The sequence below is a fragment of the Thalassophryne amazonica genome, chromosome 13 (assembly GCF_902500255.1).
Source record: "Thalassophryne amazonica chromosome 13, fThaAma1.1, whole genome shotgun sequence".
Lineage (NCBI taxonomy): Eukaryota > Metazoa > Chordata > Actinopteri > Batrachoidiformes > Batrachoididae > Thalassophryne > Thalassophryne amazonica.
Window position 1 is genome coordinate 88376243 of NC_047115.1, and position 21971 is coordinate 88398213.

The window sequence follows — 21971 nt, forward strand, 5'->3', positions numbered from 1 at the left end:
TTGTTTTTTTCCTCCATGGCTCACTTTCATCACTGAGTGGTGGCCAAGTGGTTAATGCGCTTGGTTTCAGTGCAAAAGGTTCCGGGCTCTCCATGTAATGCTTTCTCCATGTAATGTGGAGTTGCATCAGGAAGGGCATCCGGCGTAAAACCTGTGCCAATTCAACATGCAGATCCACCTCAGATTTGCTGTGGCGACCCCGAGTGCAAACAAGGGAGCAGCTGAAGGGACTTACTTACCTACTTACTTTCCTCACTCAGTTCATTCACAGATTTGTCCGTGCTGAAGATGAGAGGTCAACAGCATTGGTTTAATCCTTTGTGAAGCATAGGATTTAATGTAAAGTGAGAACTTCTGTATTAAGGTTGTAACATATGGATCTATATACATTTTGTGTTCCAGGAGAAGCAGAATGACATCATTCACAGTATCAAACAGCTAAATGACAGAGTTGGTGCACTGCATCCTTGGACTGTCCCTGAAAGTGTCGGTTCCCAGACATACCAGGAGAGAGAACAATGTGGACGCTGCTGAGATGATCATCCGAAGAATGGCCAGCTAAACGAGAAGTGTGGGCTTGAACCAATTCCAAGCAGTGCCTGGAAGTAATGGGCCTTCCAGTAAAGTCACTCAAAGAAGTGAGTTAATGTGTTTTCTGTTTGTTAGATCCTCATCACCTTAATAAAGTTTTGCTGTTTCATTTTTTACACACTATATTATGAAACATGCTGTATTTATGGAAATACGGTAACTAAAGCCTTTCACATTGCATGCTTTATACGCATCAGGCAACGCGTCGCGTCAACGCCTCCCACACCCCCGACGCGTTCCGTGTGGCAAGGGGACGGAGACTTTTGCTCAGATGTTTTTTTTTTTTTTTTTTTTTTTTTTCTCTCCAGAGGAAAGCTGAGTGATCGCCATGTTGTATGTGTGTCGATGAACCACGAAAAAGCTTTAATACAGCAGTCAAATTAATTTTGAGGTTTAAAAAAAACATTTGCAAGGATTTTTCTTCAGAAAACTGCTCTGTATAAATGAGCAGTCCTGTGACACCTTCCTGTTTTGTAGGCATCAGTGGTTTCTGCCGCTAGTCTTCCATATTTGGACCCGACACATTGTTTCTTTTGGACAGTGTGAAGCTTTGTCACAGTTCAGAGCGGCAAAAGTTGGATTGGGTTGAACTTTTACCACGTCAGCCTGTTGACAAGCAGGAATGTGCACACTCCCGGCAGAAGCGATGGTTTAGCTCGGCTTTTGACGTGACGCTTCAGACGCCTCTAAAAAGCAACGCGTTTCATTGAAAATACTTTTTAGACCGATTTGTGGCGCCTCTGATGCTTCCAAAGCATGTGGTGTGAAAAGTCCTTTACACAAATAACAGTGGGTACAGAGGATTAATCATTTTTGTCTGATCTGCTTTCACCTGTGTGGTATACCTAATTGATAACTAAATTGAGAAAATTCTGGAAGCAATATAAACAGCTTGTTAAAAATATAGGGCCTGTCCAATAAGGTGCTGAGTTGAATACCAGTTATGACCATGTAGCTCAAATTATACAATATCTGAACAGAAAAATGTATATAATTGCTTATGACTAACAAAGGAAATTTTCAACTTGCAGCTCAAGAGTACTAATGACAGACTTGATGGTGAGGACGAGGGAACCAGGCACCAGAGGAATGCCCTAATCAATACCTTAACTGCATACACCCCTGGAATGGAACAAGGGAAGTATACAGTAACAGTCATTGTCAGGGGCGGCTTGAACGCTACGGCTCCTGTTTATCTTTGGCAGCCAGGACAAGTCAGGAACTGTCAATTGCCAGGGATGTGCCACAAATTTAGAGTTGTCATGGCAACTGCAATAAAAATCACATCAATGGACAGTACTACCATTATTTCTACAATTGTGCCATAATCCGAAGATGTCCTGTCCGAGCAGAATCAAAGAAGTATAGACGGGACCATCCTGAACTTTTTCCTGACCCAGATTACAGGTTTGAAGAACTAACAATCTTGCAAATCTGTGTTTTTTGGGGGTGGGGGGCAGTCACAGTAGAGAGGCACCGTGACGTCTGGTCTCTGGCTGCGAATCCAACATGGCAGAATCCACTTCAAAACAGCTTCATTTCTGTGTAAATGTAACATGTCTATCATATATTATGTAAAAGCTACTGAAAAACACTTTGAAAACACTGTTTTCACAACCTGATAACACCTCTGCAGTGATTTACAAGGAGCCACCAAGACACCCAGACAACTTAGGAGAAGTTAATAGGCTTACGTGGCTGTGACTGGAGAAATTGTGCACAGTGCAAGCTTTGCATTTTGCATCACTAATCTTAGCTTCATAGTGGAGTAGAGCACAGAAGGATTTTCTTTCACCAAAACAGATCAAATCCAGGCATCTCAGGTGTATCTTCTGGCAGTTTGTAGCTAAAGGTTCAGGTCTTTTTTAAGAAAATCCTCCTCTATACAACTTCATCATGAAGATGGATAACTGGTGATACAAAATGCAAAGCTTGAACTGTGCATAATTTCTCCTATCACAGCCACGTAAGCCTATAACTTCTGGGTTGTCTGGGTGTCTTGATGGCTTTCCTCACTCTTCTTCTTCTTGCACACTCACTCAGTTTTTCAGAACTGTTCATGCAGATTTACCATAGAGTGCCATATTGTTTGTATTCTTCATAATTGATGTAAATAAAGTCCAAACCATTCAGTGGCAGCTTTACCCTCAGAGAGCCTCATCCACAACCACCACAAAAGACAGGCAGTACATGGTATTAAGAAGAGGGGTATGTAATCTTTTGATCAGGTTAATTTGAGTAGTTTGTGTTGTCATTATGATTTGAAAAGAGTAAACACTGTTGTTTGCCGGTAAATGGCTTCACCCAACCATGAACCATGAGCGAAAAAAAAGTTTTATTGTTCATATTCTCTGAAAAATGGCCAAAAAAAAAACTAAACTTCTGCCAGGGTATGTAAACTTTTGGCCCCACCTGTATACATATAGATTCCAATTAAATAATTATTAAGAAGACTGCACATACGGCTGTGGGTATTTTATATGATATCGGGGTTTATGTTCTATAATATCAAAGCTTATGGTCAGATTAGTAGCATTACTTAATTTGCATTGTACATGGAATATTTTTGATAAAATTTAATTTTACCTCCAGAGAACCTTTTTATTTGGGGATTAAACATTAATTTAAATTAATAATTTTGTATTATTTTTGTATATTTTTTTCATCGTGAATTTCCTCAGGAAATTTATTGATTGTAATATGTTTGTGTTAAACTGTTCAGTTTTGCTAACTGACTAATCTGACTAATGTCAACCTGAGTCTTCAAATCTGCGATTAAAAACTTCCATAGGAATTTTCTCAGGGAATTTATTGATAGTAATGTTTGTGTTAAAACTGTCCACAGTTTTGCTCTTAAGTATGACTTTTATTAATTGTATGTAGATGTCTAAAAGATTGTTGTAGTTTTTGTTTCAAGTGGTGATTTATGTTTAAGTTGAATTTATTTTTGCTCCTAAAATGTATATTATTGGTTGTATGTAGATAAATAGATGAATTATTATTTTTATTTTTTTAAGGTTTCATTATTAATTCTAGAAGAGTTATTCTTATATCTGAACATTTTTTTGGAGTAGCGTTTGTGGTTTACCGCTTAAGAAATGTTTTGTAACGTTGAAAATTTTTCATTTTATGTGCTTTTTGAGCAATGTTTAATTCTGTAAAGATGAATTCCTTTATCAATTAAGTGATTTCAAAAGTTTGTCCATTACTTATTTTATATGTTCCACAATATAATTCCACATTGCAAGTCACTATTGAAATAAAACCTATTGAATTTTAAAACATTTATAAAGTTTGTTTTACTTATTTTTTTTTTTTAGTTCTCAATAGGAACAATCACAAAAATTGTAGGTAATTGAGCAAGAACATTGCATGAACATATGAACAAAGAATGAGGACAGGTAATGTTCGCATGCGAACACTCTACAAATGTTCATTTAATGTTCTGCTGCAACTGTTCATTTGGTGTTTGTGAACACTTGTGAACGTTTGTATAATGTTCATTGAATGTTCGCATGCAAACATTACCTGTCATTCTTTGTTCATATGATGTTCATGCAGTGTTCATGCCACGTTTGCAAACGTTCTCATGCAAACGTTCAATGAACATTCAAAGAACATTTGGTTTCTGGGTGGGATATGGCTTGATGTGCAGTTAATTTTCCTAATGAATCATCTAAAAAGTCTGTGTTCCAGTAATTCAGTCAAGTCAAATTTTTATGTTATTCAGTTTGGATGCTTACAGGATTGGCAGCTATCATTAGCTTGATGACATTAGGCCCAGTTAATCCATGATCACTAAGGAAATAAGCAGGCCATAATTTTTTAATGCCCACACCAATGCTACACATTATGAAACCCACCACCTTGACCCCACAAATATGGTTCAATAAACACCAGAACCAAGCTTAGCCTGCTAGTTTAGATTGTTTGGTAACTCTAAGATGGGGAAGTGTTCAGGCTTCATTTATCCCACCCATGGTCCACCTCTTTAGCCATTTATGGGCTAGCTGGGATGTAGGCAGAGTACATTCAGAGCCACACTTTTTGGGTTTCAAAACAGCTCTTCCGGGTCTCAAAAAGAAACCCTATGGGTGACGTGATGCAGGGTTGGTCCCAGGGTTGGTCCAGTATATATACAGTGTAGCAATTGGAGTCCTCTTCAATGGTTTGCTAATTCAATCACAACAACTCACTCTGCTGCATGTGAGCCAGAATCAGCACAGCTACAGAATTGCTTTCATCATGCAATTAACGATATATTGCACAACAGAAATCCATCCAGTGGCGTTCTCTACAATAATGATTGTGTTATTAGCCGAGCATCTTTAATACGCTCAGCCAGTGAGCCAAAATATGTAGCCGCTTTATCTGCAGTCTGACTTATGGGAGAACAGAAATAGTCATGTGGCCACCGGGAGGGTAAGCGGAGAAGCAGACAACACTGGCAGCTTTTTGGAGCGCTGCACACAGCTGCATCCAAAATAATCCATTTACTTCCTTCGTTATTTGATGGCAGCGGCTGTTAGGGGCGGAACATACTGTAATGGCGTGATCAGGTTCTGTCCCCCATGTGCACCGCCTCTTACGGTAGCTGCCAGGAGAGCGGCAATGAAGAAAGGCAGGAATTACACAGAGCAGGCTTGACTGTAGATCATCTGTTAAAAGGAAGCATGATCTCTGGGATAGGAAGTGAGTGAGTGGGGACGAGCTTTTCCAGAAGTATGCACTCCTCAAACAAATGGGTTCTGTGGGTTTTGCGGGAGGCTGTTTGGGGCAAAGAGCTGGCAAAGGGAGCCAGGCTGAATGAAAAAACAGGACGACCAGACAGACTGGTTCAGCAGAAACAAAATAACCACAGCTGATGGACACATTTCTCTTTATGAGCTACACAATATTTCACCTTAGAGAAAATGAGATCTGCACGGTTTAGTCTGCTGGTGATTTCAGGGCTGTGGGTTTAGAGCGAATTTCCCTGAGTGGGACCTGGGTTCAGTTCTGACTTTGCCTTGTTATCTTGACCACTGACCACCAGAGAAATTGAAATTCTGTTCAAAAACATCTGTAGATTTTCATTTGTCTATTCGGCTAAAGAATTATGTTCCCGAGAAAGTAAATGAAACCTGTGTGACGTGACATGAACCCTCTTTCTCTGTTGTCACCTTTTTGCAGACTGATATATCAGCACTCAGAGCAGACTGAGAAAACAAACACAAGCCTGCTGAAGCTGATGTTTGCTCAGAAATCTCTGAATAACCTCCCGCCTTTGATGGATGATGCAACCATCAGATTTGAGTTTCCTTCAGGAGTAGTGAACTTAATTAGGGAGTGTGATGCAAAGTTTGGTCAGTCTGGACCAAGTGGTTTGTTGGATATTGCAGCAAAGGTCAGGGGGCAACAGGACCTTCACAAAGCAGATCAAGCAGTTTGTGCCAAAACCGAGCTCTCATATGCTCCGCTGTTTGCACAGTGTTGTTGGTTTGTCTGGTCATGTGTATTCATTTGTCTCTCTGCTGTGCTGGCGTGTCAGATCTGTCTCCCGTGTGACATTGTGCCGTTGTGTGTTTGTGCTAATGTGTGACTGTTTTTTCTTGTGTGTGCGTTTGTGCATGTTTCCTGGTTTTGTCTTTGAATCTTAAGTGGGTATGGGTGCATCCTTGGTTCAGGTCTGAGTCTGGTGTGTGTGTGTGTGTGCGTGCGTGCCACCGGTTTATGTCTGTGTCTGGTATGTGTGTGTACACGTGTTTGTCTGTTGTTTGAGTTGTCTGTGTGTGGTTGGTCATGTGCGCTTCGTCTCCTCTGCCTCTGGTGCTTATGTGTGTATGTCGGCATGCTCCTGGTTCTTGTACGAATCTGGTGTGAGTCTGTGTATGGTTAGTGTTTGAGTCTTCCGTGTGTGTTCCGTCATGTGCACCTGTCTTCCTGTGGTCTGTGTATGTATCGTGCACGTTGCCTCCATCCATCCTCTGTGTGTTGTGTATGTCAGATGTCATTTGTTTGTGATCATCCGTGTTTTGTCTGCTCCTGGCCTGAGTCCCAGCGTTGTCCACCAGTTTCATGTGTACACCAGTTTATTCTTAGTTCCTAGTCATTGTTCTATTGTATTCTGGGTTTTTTCTTTTAAGTGTTATGTATGTTTGTTATGTTTGAGGTTTTGTTCTTAATTTGTTCACCTCCAAGGTTGTCTTATATTTCCATGTGTGTATTTGTCTTGTCTGTGGTTTTGTTGTTTACTGGTACTTATTTTTCTACTCACCCTTTATTTTCTGCTTCTTTTTCTTTTTCCAGATAATGTCGGTTTAGTTAATTCATGTGCACCTGTGGTTCCACCTTCCTGTTTTCTGTACACCTGTTGTTCATTAGTTTAGCCTTCATAAGCCACTCCTTGTTTTCTGTTCGTGTGCGGGACCATTGTATTGTTATGGTTATCGTTATGAGTATTTGTCATCTTCTTGTTGCTCCTGGGTTGTAAGTAGTTTTGGTATTGTCTCTCTCCACCGTGTTTTGTATTTTCGTTCGTCCGTACTTCTGGTATCCTCTCTGTATGTTTCACATTGTCTCGGCCTGTTCTTTTTTGCGTCACCCTGGATCATTAAAGCACCTTGTTTTTTTGAATCTTACACTTGAGTCCTGGCTGACCTGCTTCTGGGGTTCTCTTTGACTTTGTTCCTGGCCCCCTACCTTAACACACAGCCTGCTACGGTCACGCTCTGTAGTGTGGTCCGGAAACCAGACCTAATCTTATAGGTAAAGTGACAGTGAACTTGAAAATGACTATGCGAGAGGAGGTGAATATCTGTTGGACATACACATGTTGTAAGTAAATCCCTTCGGCTGCTCCCTTGTTTGCACTCGGGGTCGCCACAGCAAATCCAAGGTGGATCTGCATGTTGAATTGGCACAGGTTTTACACCGGGTGCCCTTCCTGACGCAACTCCACATTACATGGAGAAATGTGGCAGGGGTGGGATTTGAACCTGGAGCCTTCTGAACTGAAACCAAGTGCATTAACCACTTGGCCACCACCCCTGCTGGACATACACATGCTGTTAAGAAAATACACATACACATACACATTCCTTTAAGAAAAAGGAATGTCTGAGCTGAGTTTCTGACTATTAATGGCATGTTTAACAATCATGTGTTCTGACTGTCTGTCTGTTTGTCCACAGGGAGTGCCAGGAGAGCCAGGTCTGTCTATCATTGGACCAAGAGGACCTCCTGTAAGTGTGCTCACCTGTCCACACACCTCAGAATCTTCTGATTTATCTGCAGCAGCTTAGCAGAACCAGGCTTTTATTCGTGACTGCTTTACTCACCTTTTGCTGAACGCATCAAGATCATGGACACAACACATTGTAGTTCTCTTGATCAAAGTGAACAGTGGGAAAGAGCTGTTTTTCTACCCCGGCGGGGTACTGCGCTCTTGTTTTTGTGAGTGTGATTCTGGACAAATGATGAAATAATGCTCGGTAATTGCAGATTGTGTGGGAACAGGAGGACTGGAACTGTGATTTGGCCAAAAACTGGATAATTACTCATTCCTGTTTTATCAGGAAACAGTGCAAAAAACAACATTCCAATCCAACTTTGATCAGTATTAGTTATCCAGAAGCACTTTGGAATTAAACCTGAAGCCTGGGACCAAACCAGTTTGGATCTCAGTTTTCAGAAAGAGATCATGGTCTGGAGTTGGATTTTTAGGGGGTTACTTGGTCCTAGCCTGGGGTTGTGTAGATGTTATAGCAGTGTAGCCAAGTCAGGTGATGCAGACATCAGAGGGAAGGCAAAGCAGACTGCAGATGACCCACATTAGTTCTGTCACATTAAAACAACTACAGGATCTGAGGCAATCTCATTACCTCAATACTGCATTGTATCAATGAACCTTCACACAGTTGTTGTTGTTGTTCAACTCTCCCTCTTGCATATAGTCAAATCTGGGCCACCGTGGGGGCACATAATTATTATTTACCTTATTTTGTAAAGATTTACAGTCAGCCATTTTCCAGTTGTGCTCGAACTGGTGCAGTCAGTATCATAAATACATTCATTAAGTGTAACCCAGACTGGACCAACTGAGTAATAAACATTACATACATATACCTTGCAAAGCAGCCATTTCCCATTAGTTTTACTTCTCCTGAAGTGGCAAATAGTAAACACAGAGAATATCTTCATGCTGTCTGATGCTGCTTCCTGTCTCAAAGGGTTTCGATACCTTACATATTTCAATGTTTCACAAGTCAGTAAGCTGGTAAATGCAGATGTTGCACACAGTTGGCAGTGCCTTATAGTGTGTGTTCACACCACGGCTGTCCTGGTGAGATCACTAACCTTCCTGTGCAACCCTTCATGGTCACGCTCTTACAAAATCAGATACACTTGTTTTCTCATAGAGACACACACACACACACACACACACACATACATATATATATATATATATATACATATATATATATATATATATATATACTCAACAAAAATATAAACGCAACACTTTTGGTTTTGCTCCCATTTTGTATGAGATGAACTCAAAGATCTAAAACTTTTTCCACATACACAATATCACCATTTCCGTCAAATATTGTTCACAAACCAGTCTAAATCTGTGATAGTGAGCACTTCTCCTTTGCTGAGATAATCCATCCCACCTCACAGGTGTGCCATACCAAGATGCTGATTAGACACCATGATTAGTGCACAGGTGTGCCTTAGACTGCCCACAATAAAAGGCCACTCTGCAAGGTGCAGTTTTGTTTTATTGGGGGGGGATACCAGTCAGTATCTGGTGTGACCACCATTTGCCTCATGCAGTGCAACACATCTCCTTCGCATAGAGTTGATCAGGTTGTCAATTGTGGCCTGTGGAATGTTGGTCCACTCCTCTTCAATGGCTGTGCGAAGTTGCTGGATATTGGCAGGAACTGGTACACGCTGTCGTATACACCGGTCCAGAGCATCCCAAACATGCTCAATGGGTGACATGTCCGGTGAGTATGCCGGCCATGCAAGAACTGGGACATTTTCAGCATCCAAGAATTGTGTACAGATCCTTGCAACATGGGGCCGTGCATTATCCTGCTGCAACATGAGGTGTTGTTCTTGGATGTGTGGCACAACAATGGGCCTCAGGATCTCGTCACAGTATCTCTGTGCATTCAAAATGCCATCAATAAAATGCACCTGTGTTCTTCGTCCATAACAGACGCCTGCCCATACCATAACCCCACCGCCACCATGGGCCACTCGATCCACAACATTGACATCAGAAAACCGCTCACCCACACGACGCCACACACGCTGTCTGCCATCTGCCCTGAACAGTGTGAACCAGGATTCATCCGTGAAGAGAACACCTCTCCAACGTGCCAAACGCCAGCGAATGTGAGCATTTGCCCACTCAAGTCGGTTACGACGACGAACTGGAGTCAGGTCGAGACCCCGATGAGGATGACGAGCATGCAGATGAGCTTCCCTGAGATGGTTTCTGACAGTTTGTGCAGAAATTCTTTGGTTATGCAAACCAATTGGCTGGTCTCAGATGATCTTGGAGGTGAACGTGCTGGATGTGGAGGTCCTGGGCTGGTGTGGTTACACGTGGTCTGCGGTTGTGAGGCTGGTTGGATGTACTGCCAAATTCTCTGAAACGCCTTTGGAGACGGCTTATGGTAGAGAAATGAACATTCAATACACGAGCAACAGCTCTGGTTGACATTCCTGCTTGTGACATCTGTGGCATTGTGCTGTGTGATAAAACTGCACCTTTCAGAGTGGCCTTTTATTGTGGGCAGTCTAAGGCACACCTGTGCACTAATCATGGTGTCTAATCAGCATCTTGATATGGCACACCTGTGAGGTGGGATGGATTATCTCAGCAAAGGAGAAGTGCTCACTATCACAGATTTAGACTGGTTTGTGAACAATATTTGAGGGAAATGGTGATATTGTGTATGTGGAAAAAGTTTTAGATCTTTGAGTTCATCTCATACAAAATGGGAGCAAAACCAAAAGTGTTGCGTTTATATTTTTGTTGAGTGTAAATCAACCGTTTCTGCAGTGTAGCTTTGTTTTGAACCTTGAACCAATCGAAGCAGTGATTCACAGATCGAAGCAGTGCTTTGCAGATCAAAGCAGTGCTTCGATCTGGTTCTTTGTTGATTCAGTGTTTTATTTTGCTTAATCTTAATTTTTCCCCACTAAAACCCCAAAGAGCATATGTCTGTGAGTAACATTTACCTTTTTATGTTAATCTGACCTGTTATGGTCTTCTGAAACAGTTGACAGATGTATTTTATAACTTAAAAACGGGACCGATGCTAACGCGTTAGCATGTCTATGGCATTTTCAATTTTAAAGTTAGCATTAAGCTGTTGCAGCTGTCAGCACATTTGTTTTCTGTATAATAATTCATGGCTCAGCGTTTGTTGTCGTAAAAGAGTCAAATGTATTACAAATTGTAATATATTATTCATTTATTTGTATTTATATATCAATAATAATAATAATAGAAACAACAACAATAATAGTAATAATAACTAATAATGCCACGATACAGTTTTAGAGAAACGGACAAAAAGAATCTGATAAAACAAAACAGAAAAGATTAAACCAACTAACAATGAGCATAAATAAATATAGAAATTTCCTGTGAACACTTAGTGACTCTTAAACCTCCACTTCATCCCTGTTTTATTAAGTTTAATGACAATTTGTTTCGGTCAAACCACATCTAAGCTGTGTTTTTACACAAGAAAAAAATAAAATGCAGTAAACTGCACATTGTGTCTTTTTTTCATGAAAATATCTTATTAAATATAACATATTACACTTTCGTCAGGCCTTTAAAATACTTTTGTGGACTCTTGCTGTAATATGTTGTCAGTGGTTGAGACAGTTGCTGTAGGCATCTAAACCGGATGGAAATCTCTTTGTGGTGTGTCGGTGATGTATGTATGTGCAAATTAAAACACTACTCCAGGTATGTTTTTGATGAGAATATAACAGAACTTTGTTACAAGGTCAAACGTTGATGTTGTGTGATAAAGGCCTTTTAATAAAAACTCACTTAAAGAAATAATGGCAAAAATCACATGTAAGTAAAAAATTTAAAAAACGATGAATCGAAAAAATAATCAACCGATGAACTGATTAGTAAAATAATCGTTAATTGCAGCCCTAGTGTTTAGGCTGAAATAAATGTCTTTCCTAAAATAAAAAAAAATCAAAGTTCGGATTTCAAAAAAGAAGAGAAAAAAGGACAGGGAAAGAAAACTAAATGAGGGAAAGCAGCTGCTAACCAAACTCTTTGAAAAGGGAGGTGAGCTTGAAAGCTAGCTGTATTGAGTTGGGGGTCTGTTGGGACCAAATTGCACCATTTTCTAGTCAAATTGTGCAATTTGGTGCATTCCTGTGCATTTTAACAGATGGGAATGCACCACATTGCACCATTTTTCTAGAAAATGGTGCAATTTGGTCCCCCAGACCCCCCAACTCAATATTGCTCCCCCAACTTTAAAAATGGTTCTGACTCCCAGGTGTGATCGAAGGTATACATGACTTAGACCTGGTTTGATTACGCATTAGAAATTTGGTGTTTGCGTTAATAAAAAAGAACATAACAATGGGGGGTGGTGTCTTCAATATGGCTAGTACCTAGGGCCCAGAATTTTGTGCTATGCCCCTGGTGTGTGTCTACATAAATGTGGACATCAAGCATAGTAACTAATGGGACCGGAAATTTGTTTAACTGGTAAAAACAAACAAACAAACAAAAAAACAGAGCAACACAATCTGGGTGGATTTTTGCTATATGCTGTGGGCAGAATTCAGACTAAAATTCTGCAATCTATTTTGGTGAACAAACAGACCAACCAAAAACAGTAATCCTCCACATTCACTGCTGCTGCTGTGCGTGTGTGTGTGTGTGTGTGTGTGTGTGTGTGTGGAATAAAGGTAAAGAATATTATCAGTCTCTGCATCTGTACTTCCAGTTTAATGCCGTTTTGTGGGTACTTGCGCTCACTGGGTGGTTCTGTACAGGACATTATTTTAGATTTACGTGTTAATTGTCAGTAAAATGCATTTCATTTAATTGCATTTGTATATGTGTAATTCAGGCAACAGTAAAGGCCCCTTCACACTTAGCACAAATGATCATGAATGAGACTGAATGGGAGAAAATGCAAAACCTCGTGACACGGTTGAGAGGGACAGACGGTCGGACAGACCTTTGTACAAACGCGTACGGATGCAACCACCGAGAATGTGGGCGGATCACGCACGCGCACGAACACACGCGGATGTGGTATCACAGGTGTGATACCACATCCGCACTGACGTGCACTCTCACAGCACCACAGAAGCAATTTAAATGTACAAATGTTTATAAATCTGAGAAAATATATAAGGACAAGATAATGAGAGACTATAAAACATTGAATGTACCGTTGAAATGTAAAACAATAATGTTTCTGGTAATGATGTTTAATTGACCTGACACAGGGACAGTGTCCATGTTGGATTGGGCACCGTAGTCTCGTTTGAGGGCTGGCGCTAAAGGGGTAAAACATGGTACATATGATGTAATTTCTCTACATCCGGAGACAAAAACATGGCATTTTCTCTGAGTTTTTGTGCAAATTACACAAACAAAGTGAAAATGCAAAGAAAAAGTGAGGTTGCGGTGGGAAAGTGGACATGTGTTGCGGTTTGTTTAGGACCCGGAGCACAAACATGTTTAGGTGGTATTGCAGATGAGAGACCATAGATACTCTGGTTCGCTGTGTAGGCTAACACTTACCAATATGACGTCTTCCATTTGACTTGTTGTCCCTTCTCCAGTGGGAACTGGAAAAAAAAAACACTTTTTGCGACTGCTTCAGTGATTTACAGCCGGCAACAAAACAGTACACCATTTTTTCATGTGAAGTTATGCTGTGTGTATATTGCACAATGGGTAGGGTGACCAGATTTGGGTTTCCGAAAAGGAGGACACCTTTTTTTTTGGGGGGGGGGGGGGGGGGGGGGGGATTCATCGGTGTTTGGTGTATGTTATGACACAAATGACATGGTGTCTGTATAACAATTGCATTTATTGGCCCGAATAACACAAAACAACATATGTACACTAACAAAAACATATGTACACTGACATTTTTGAGTGTAATAGTGGTAGACTAAGTAAAAAAAAAAAAAAGAAAAAAGAAATAGGGCCATCGGTGCAGCATTTGAAAAAAAAAAATTGGCTCCTCTTCAGTCCTCCTCTTGCGGGGTGTATTTGTCAGAAGACTGCATCTCTTTCAACAGTTTACGATTACCCATTAAGTAGGTATGAAAATCTTTGCAGGTCATGTTCCTGAAATTGTACTGGGTGCACAAAATCCCTTTCAGTGAATCCACAGACATGCAATTCCTCTCCTTCGTCCACTGCACTTGCATCAGTGAAAAGATGCGCTCCACATTTGCATTGTGGGCAGGTATGGCAAAAAAAAAAAAACTACCATCTTGAGCAGCTCTGAATGAAAATCAACACTTTTTGACCTTTCAAAAAATTTGGTCCACCTCTGATGTGCTTGTAGATCACTGAATTCCGCACCATTTTTCTCAATGAATTTCTTGAGCTTGGTGACCTGATCAAAGCACTTTGCATCATCAACTTCGACTCCCTTTTCAGCCAGGTTCCTGATGCAGGCCTCCACATCATTCCAGTCTGGAATTTCACTCAGATCCATCCACATAAAAGTGGAAAACTCCTCCATGGGTGCCATCCATTTCTGAAGGTAGTCAAGACATGAACTGTACAGCCCCTGAACCTGAGCACTGAACTGGTCACACCTTTGCCCATATCCATCCTTCGGCTTTTGAGCCAGCATACTCTTGACTTTAAGAGGCATGAAGTTGTTCATCTTGCTCTCATGAAACAAGCTCTGGACCTTGTTCAAAATCCTCTTCACCTCCACAACGGAGTTATCCTCTCCATCTCTTGAATATTGGACTGAAACACTGACATCAGTGAATGCATTTGCCACAGGTAAATCTCATTGAACTCATCCTCAAAAAACGTCTTGATCTGCAGTGGTGGCCTGTCCTGGGACAAAAAGAATGCTTTCAAAGCTGGATATATTTGCAGTAATTGCTCAATCCCTGGGAATAATGACAGCCATCGTGTCTTGCTGTGAGAGAGGAGAACCCTGTAATTAACATCAGCAAATTCACAGTACTACTTCAAATTCTCTGTGCGGACAGTGTAGATATGAAAGTATGATATGAAAGTGATAGATTTTGAAAATGATTTGCTCAATGTCAAGGTCTAGTGTGTGTGCGCCATGGTGAACACAATTGTTCAGAATATGAGCTGGACAGCCAACACCAATAAGAGCTGTGTTCTGCAGGGACTTCTTTAAATTTGCAAAAACATTCTTTCCTTCCTCATTACGCTGGATTCCTCCAAACATTGTATTGCAGTTATCTCCAGTAAATGCAATGCATTTAGAAAAGATTCCCTTCTTTTGCAGTGTGTCTTTTATGTACTGAGCAATGGTGTCAGCTGATTCATTTGGGGTGCTTTTAATTTCGATTAATTTGTTTTGCACACCACCATTCTTCCAGTCGTAATATTGGATCAGCAGAGGGAACAGTTTTACTGCTCCATGGTTGCTGCCATCAGTGGACACGCCACAGTAGGGAATACCTTGAAGTGCTTCTAAAGCAATGGGGGGCTATCACGGAATTTACAATGGCTTCTGTCTTCGTTCGGGTGCATGAGAATTTTTGAGCTGTTGGGGAGTCTGTGAAAAGCTTATAGGCTGTCTGTGAAGGCTCATAGCTGCCTTCTGCTGCAGTAACAGCTACACTCTCGGACTTAGTCACAAAGAAATCCGTGACTTTAGATGATGAGCTCTCGCCCCTCGCTGCTTTTGTGTGCTTGGTTGAATTTATGTGTACCTGCAGGTCGTTGGCACCTTTATTTGCCACAGACACGTAAGTGCCTGCCTTACACGTCAAGCACTCAGCTTCATAGGGATCACGACCCTGGCGAAAGCACAGGAATTTTTTCTTCAACTTTTCCATGAACGTGCATTTTCGTTTCGGCATTGCCGTAGAACCGGCGGACACACATGTGCTTTCGCTTGTTAACACTCGGGTAGACTGGCTAGCCCACCCTACTTCCTTCACACACACACAATGCAAAGTGACTAGATTTGAGGAGAAGGGCGTGACTAATTTGCGAACGATACAGAGAAACCTGAAATGGAGTAAAATGGAACGGAGTGGCAATTCTATTGACAATGTACTGTACATGTATTATGTTTGAGGCAGTTGAACAAAATCCCGGATGATTTTGAAATTCCCCCCGGACATTTTTTTAGGTCTCAAAAGTAGGACATGTCCGGGAAAAAGAGGACGTCTGGTCACTCTAACAATGGGTGTGGCTCTCCCCAAAAGTGGCCAAATCCAGCGATATCAGGTAGGGTTCAAACGAGACTGCGCTGCCCTATTGAGGAAACAAATGGATTTCTTTTAGTCAGTTATTCTTGTTATAAGGAGCAGAGAAAACAAGAATTATAATCCCTCTGTTCGTTTTTGTTCATGAACCATGCCCATGGAAGTAGATAAGGAAATGACATGAAAGAAATGAAATAAAATAAAATATAAACATCCCTCCCTCCCTCACACAGACAGTGACCGGAGGTCAGGCCAGCGAAGTTTACGGCTGCTGTGGGCCACATGCCTGGATCAGCTTTGATCTGCACGGATGTGAGGTGTTCATGTGCTGACATCATGAACACATCACCACAAGGAGGTGAAAGCACCCGGCCACATGCAGGGTCCGCACGTCCAGCTGTCTTTGGCCGTTTGGCGTGCAGCATGCCAAAGGACATTTCACCATATAGACTATACTTATGTGGTGGACGAGACATTTGCCTCGCTAGCTGGCTGATCACAGGATCAGACAGATATTTTCACATGGGGCAGCCTGGCTGATGGTGTCCACAGTGCGTGCTGAGGCGCAGCTGGACGAGTTCCATAGGTGAGTTGTGTTTTTTAATTTTTTCCATATCATGAGGGCCTGCCGACACATGTGCATCACTGTGGCTTGTAGGGGCCCAGTCACACAGCAGAGGGTAATAGCTGAACATTGGACGCAGTCTGAATGGTCTGACTTGCGTACTGACTTGTAGTATACTCAACAAAAATATAAACGCAACACTTTTGGTTTTGTTCCCATTTTGTATGAGATGAACTCAAAGATCTAAAACTTTTTCCACATACACAATATCACCATTTCCCTCAAATATTGTTCACAAACCAGTCTAAATCTGTGATAGTGAGCACTTCTCCTTTGGTGAGATAATCCATCCCACCTCACAGGTGTGCCATACCAAGATGCTGATTAGACACCATGATTAGTGCACAGGTGTGCCTTAGACTGCCCACAATAAAAGGCCACTCTGAAAGGTGCAGTTTTATCACACAGCACAATGCCACAGATGTCGCAAGATTTGAGGGAGCGTGCAATTGGCATGCTGACAGCAGGAATGTCAACCAGAGCTGTTGCTCGTGTATTGAATGTTCATTTCTCTACCATAAGCCGTCTCCAAAGGCGTTTCAGAGAATTTGGCAGTACATCCAACCAGCCTCACAACCGCAGACCACGTGTAACCACACCAGCCCAGGACCTCCACATCCAGCATGTCCACCTCCAAGATCATCTGAGACCAGCCACTCGGACAGCTGCTGGAACAATCGGTTTGCATAACCAAAGAATTTCTGCACAAACTGTCAGAAACTGTCTCAGGGAAGCTCATCTGCATGCTCGTCGTCCTCATCGGGGTCTCGACCTGACTCCAGTTCGCCGTCGTAACCGACTTGAGTGGGCAAATGCTCACATTCGCTGGCGTTTGGCACATTGGAGAGGTATTCTCTTCACGGATGATGCGAAGGAGATGTGTTGCACTGCATGAGGCAAATGGTGGTCACACCGGATACTGACTGGTATCCCCCCCCAATAAAACAAAACTGCACCTTTCAGAGTGGCCTTTTATTGTGGGCAGTCTAAGGCACACCTGTGCACTAATCATGGTGTCTAATCAGCATCTTGATATGGCACACTTGTGAGGTGGGATGGATTATCTCACCAAAGGAGAAGTGCTCACTATCACAGATTTAGACTGGTTTGTGAACAATATTTGAGGGAAATGGTGATATTGTGTATGTGGAAAAAGTTTTAGATCTTTGAGTTCATCTCATACAAAATGGGAGCAAAACCAAAAGTGTTGCGTTTATACTTTTGTTGAGTATATGAATGCTGCATCATCAGTGGAATGGCGCTACGACTGCATCTTGACCACCGTTCAATTGGGTTTCCAACGGGAGCGCAACTCGAATGTGGCGTGCACGTGTTGAACAGATGTGTCGACTGCTGCGAGACTGCCGTACAAGGTGTTCGAATGCAGATCAAATTTGCACGATTGTCATTTGAATCCTCCTTCATGCTCCATTCATTCATTTGTGCTATGTGTGAAGGGGACTTAACATTTACTTTTGTCCCGGGGCCCTCCATCCACATTAATTCATGGCCCTTCAAAGGAAAAAACTTGGGGACCTGTGTGGATTTGAAGTTACAGGTCTGTTGGCCACTAAAGATGTTTCTTTGTTTTTCACTATTATATGAGGTCTGTTAGAAAAGTAACGGACCTTTTTATTTTTTGCAAAAACTATATGGATTTGAATCATGTGTGATTGCATCAGCCAAGCTTGAACCTTCGTGCGCATGCGTGAGTTTTTTCACGCCTGTCGGTTGCGTCATTCACCTGTGAGCACGCCTTGTGGGAGGAGTGGTCCAGCCCCCTCGTCGGATTTTCATTGTCAGGAAATTGGCTGATCGACTGCCGCTTTGCTTCATCAAAATTTTTTCAGAAAGTGTGAGAGACAGCCAAGTGGAAACCATTTGGAAACTTCAGATGGCTTTTGGTGAAGATTTTATGGGGATCACACAGATTAAGGACAGTTACAACTGGATTAAAGACGGCCCACAGCGGCAGATGGCACACCGCGCACCGAGCGGCGATCGACAGGCTCAAACGAACAGATCATTTCCAAAGTGAACGCTTTGTTGATCCGGGACGTCGTCTGACTACCAGAGAAATGGCAAGACAGCTGGACATAGCACTTTTTCGGCACATTCCACTGTTACAGGAGTTTTTGTAATGGAAAGAGGAGCGGAGAAATTCGCCACGGAGCCGCTCATGGCGTGGGACGAAAGCACCTCCGTGTTGGTCTAACAGGACAAACCCTAACATGCCCAGCTCTTGCACCATTCAGAAAATTCAGACGGCTTTCGGTGGCTTTTCAGTCGTGTGACTATCCGAGAAATTGCGGACGAGCTGGACATGCCACAACATGTCCTGTGAGGCTTCATCACAGCGTTGCTTTTTGTTCTGTGCCCTGCGCCTCTGTCCCGACGTGCGAATTTCTCCACTCCTCTTTCCATTACAAAAACTCCTGTAACAGTGGAATGTGCCGAAAAAGTGCTATGTCCAGCTGTCTTGCCATTTCTCTGGTAGTCAGACGATGTCTCGGATCAACAAAGCGTTCACTTTGGAAATGATCTGGTCGTTTGAGCCTGTCGATCGCCGCTCGGTGCGCAGCGCGCCATCCGCCGCTGTGGGCCGTCTTTAATCCAGTTGTAATTGTCCTTAATCTATGTGATCCCCATAAGATCTTCACCGAAAGCCATCTGAATTTTCCAAATGGTTTCCACTTGGCTGTCTCTCACACTTTCTGAAAAAATTTTGATGAAGCAAAGCGGCAGTCGATCAGCCAATTTCCTGACAATGAAAATCCGACGAGGGGGCTGGACCACTCCTCCCACAAGGCGTGCTCACAGGCGAATGACGCAACTCACGCATGTGCACGAAGGTTCAAGCTTGGCTGATGCAATCACACATGATTCAAATCCATATAGTTTTTGCAAAAAATAAAAAGGTCCGTTACTTTTCTAACAGAATTAGACTTCAGTTTGAGCTGCACTCTCTCTGTACAACATGCATGAATATACACTAAAAACAGAATAATTCACAGTAAAGTAAAGTAAGTCCCTTCGGCTGCTCCTTTGTTTGCACTCGGGGTCGCCACGGCAAATCCAAGGTGGATCTGCATGTTGAATTGGCACAGGTTTTACGCCGGATGTCCTTCCTGACGCAACTCCACATTACATAGAGAAATGTGCCAGGGGTGGGATTTGAACCCGGAACCTTCTGCACTGAAACCAAGCGCATTAACCACTTGGCCACCAAGGCTGCACGGAATAATTCACAGTAAAAATGTGCAAATAAGATGTGCAAGTAAAATAAAATGTGCAATAAGAAAAAAAAATGTGACAGACAACCAGAGTGAAGTTGTACATGAGGTCTATGAATTATTGAGTTTTTTGGCAGGTTAAATTGTTCATCAGTGTGAAGGCCTGTGGAAAGAAACTTATCTCATTATTCCATCTCTAATGTCTCTATGCTATAGTTGTGATTTTTGTGTGGTTGTGTTGTACAAATTCTAATTATTCACACACACAATGCATTTCATGAGTTGCATTCCTGTCTTTCTTTGTGTTTATGTCTCCCTCCATCCTCCGTCTTTACTGTCCCATAAAGTGGGCCCTCCAAAGGGGTGTCGCTGTTAATTCTTACGAACAAACACTTGTGGATTTCATTGACCTGCTGTCCATGCGGGTTGTCGTTATCCACGTTCGTTGTTCAGTATCGTCCCTGACGTTGGAGTTGGCTGTAGGTCAGATCTGAAGCCTCGCTGCTGTGGTGGGACGAGTGCAGAGACGTTTATCACACGTCGGTCTGATTGTCTGTCTCTTCCTCTTTAGGGACAACCTGGGACAAGAGGATTTCCAGGCTTTCCAGTAAGTCATCAGCATGCCTTCCAGTTCAGTCCAGTCTCATTCTAAATCATTCTGACATTTCCTTAACTGTTCCTGACGTCACCACATGTTCAGTTCAGTTTTAATTATATAGCCAAAAACTGGCAGATACCTCAGGTGGGGTTAGATTGTCTCCAGTGTTCATGCTGTGTCTCTGGACTTTTTAAACTGAGAAGAACTGCATAGGCTGTGAACCCAAACACTCAAAATAATGAAAAATTTTAAGTTAGTACATTTTTTAAATTAAGTTCACTATACCTACTTAATCTGTTGGAGTTACTCTGATTTTTTCCTGCTCCAACCTAAAAGTATAATTTCACTTAACTTATTTCCATGGTGTAAATGTGTCCATCCAATTTAATTTCAATTTAATTTCAATTTATTAATTTATATAGCGCCAAATCACGACAAAGTCGCACCAAGGCGCTTCACATAATTCACAACAACACAAATTAATCTAAATTCAAAATTAAAAGCAAGAAAAGCACAGTTAAAAGATAAAACAGTAGAATAAAAAGAAATTACAAAGCAAACACAAACAGATTAAAAAATTAATGATAAGACAGTCTAAAAAAGTGGGTCTTCAGTCTTGATTTAAAAATCTCCACCGTGTCAGACTGCCGAATAACAGCAGGTAGATCATTCCAAAGAGCCAGACCACGGTAGGAGAAGGCTCTATACCCCACAGACTTTTTGTTCATCCTCGGAACACACAGAAGCCCTGCGCCCTGCGAACGCAAAGGCCTTGCAGGTACGTAGGGCTTAACCAAGTCCGCCAAGTAGGAAGGCGCCAGTCCATGAACAATTTTATAAACCAACAATAAAACTTTAAAATCCAATCTGGCAGAAACCGGTAGCCAATGAAGGGATGCCAGAATGGGAGTAATGTGGTCAAACCTTCTACTTTGTGTCAAAATTTTGGCAACAGCATTCTGCACCAACTGAAGTCCTCGAATGCTAGACTGCTGCAGACCAGAAAATAAAGCATTACAATAATCCAATCTAGAAGAGACAAATGCGTGAATCAGAGTCTCAGGATCAGCCATAGACAGGATGGGGCGAATCTTTGATATATTTCTCAGATGAAAGAAAGCAGTCCTCGTAATGTCCCTAATGTGGAGGTCAAAGGACAACATAGGTTCAAATATTACCTCAAGGTTCCTCACTTTGTCAGTATGATGTATAACACATGAACCTAGGCTAAGCGCCAGCTGATCAAATTGGTGCCGCTGTCTTGTTGGGCCAAGAACCATCATTTCAGTCTTATCAGAGTTCAAAAGTAGAAAGTTGCTAGACATCCAACTTCTCACTGCTGCAAGACAGTCCTGTAAAGATTTTATGTGGACAGGATTTCCAGCAGCTATCGGCATATACAACTGAGTATCATCAGCATAACAATGAAAAGCAACCCCGAAACGCCGCAAAATGTTCCCAAGGGGTGCCATAT

At 42.0% G+C, this 21971-nt stretch overlaps 1 protein-coding gene and 1 long non-coding RNA gene across 2 annotated transcripts in view; one reads left to right on the forward strand and one right to left on the reverse strand.

The window, feature by feature from the left end:
• Positions 1 to 21971, forward strand: part of LOC117522995 (collagen alpha-1(XIII) chain-like) — a 407773-nt gene that overhangs the window by 271850 nt on the left and 113952 nt on the right. Inside the window, exons 7-8 of the mRNA XM_034184413.1 lie at positions 7764 to 7814; positions 20471 to 20506. Coding sequence (XP_034040304.1) covers positions 7764 to 7814; positions 20471 to 20506 — 87 coding nt within the window. The remainder of the gene's footprint in view (positions 1 to 7763; positions 7815 to 20470; positions 20507 to 21971) is intronic.
• On the reverse strand, positions 13617 to 15791 carry LOC117523662. Its single transcript, XR_004564571.1, has 2 exons — positions 15627 to 15791; positions 13617 to 14108 (listed from the first exon to the last, which is right to left on the reverse strand). It is a non-coding gene; the product is annotated as an uncharacterized LOC117523662 (long non-coding RNA).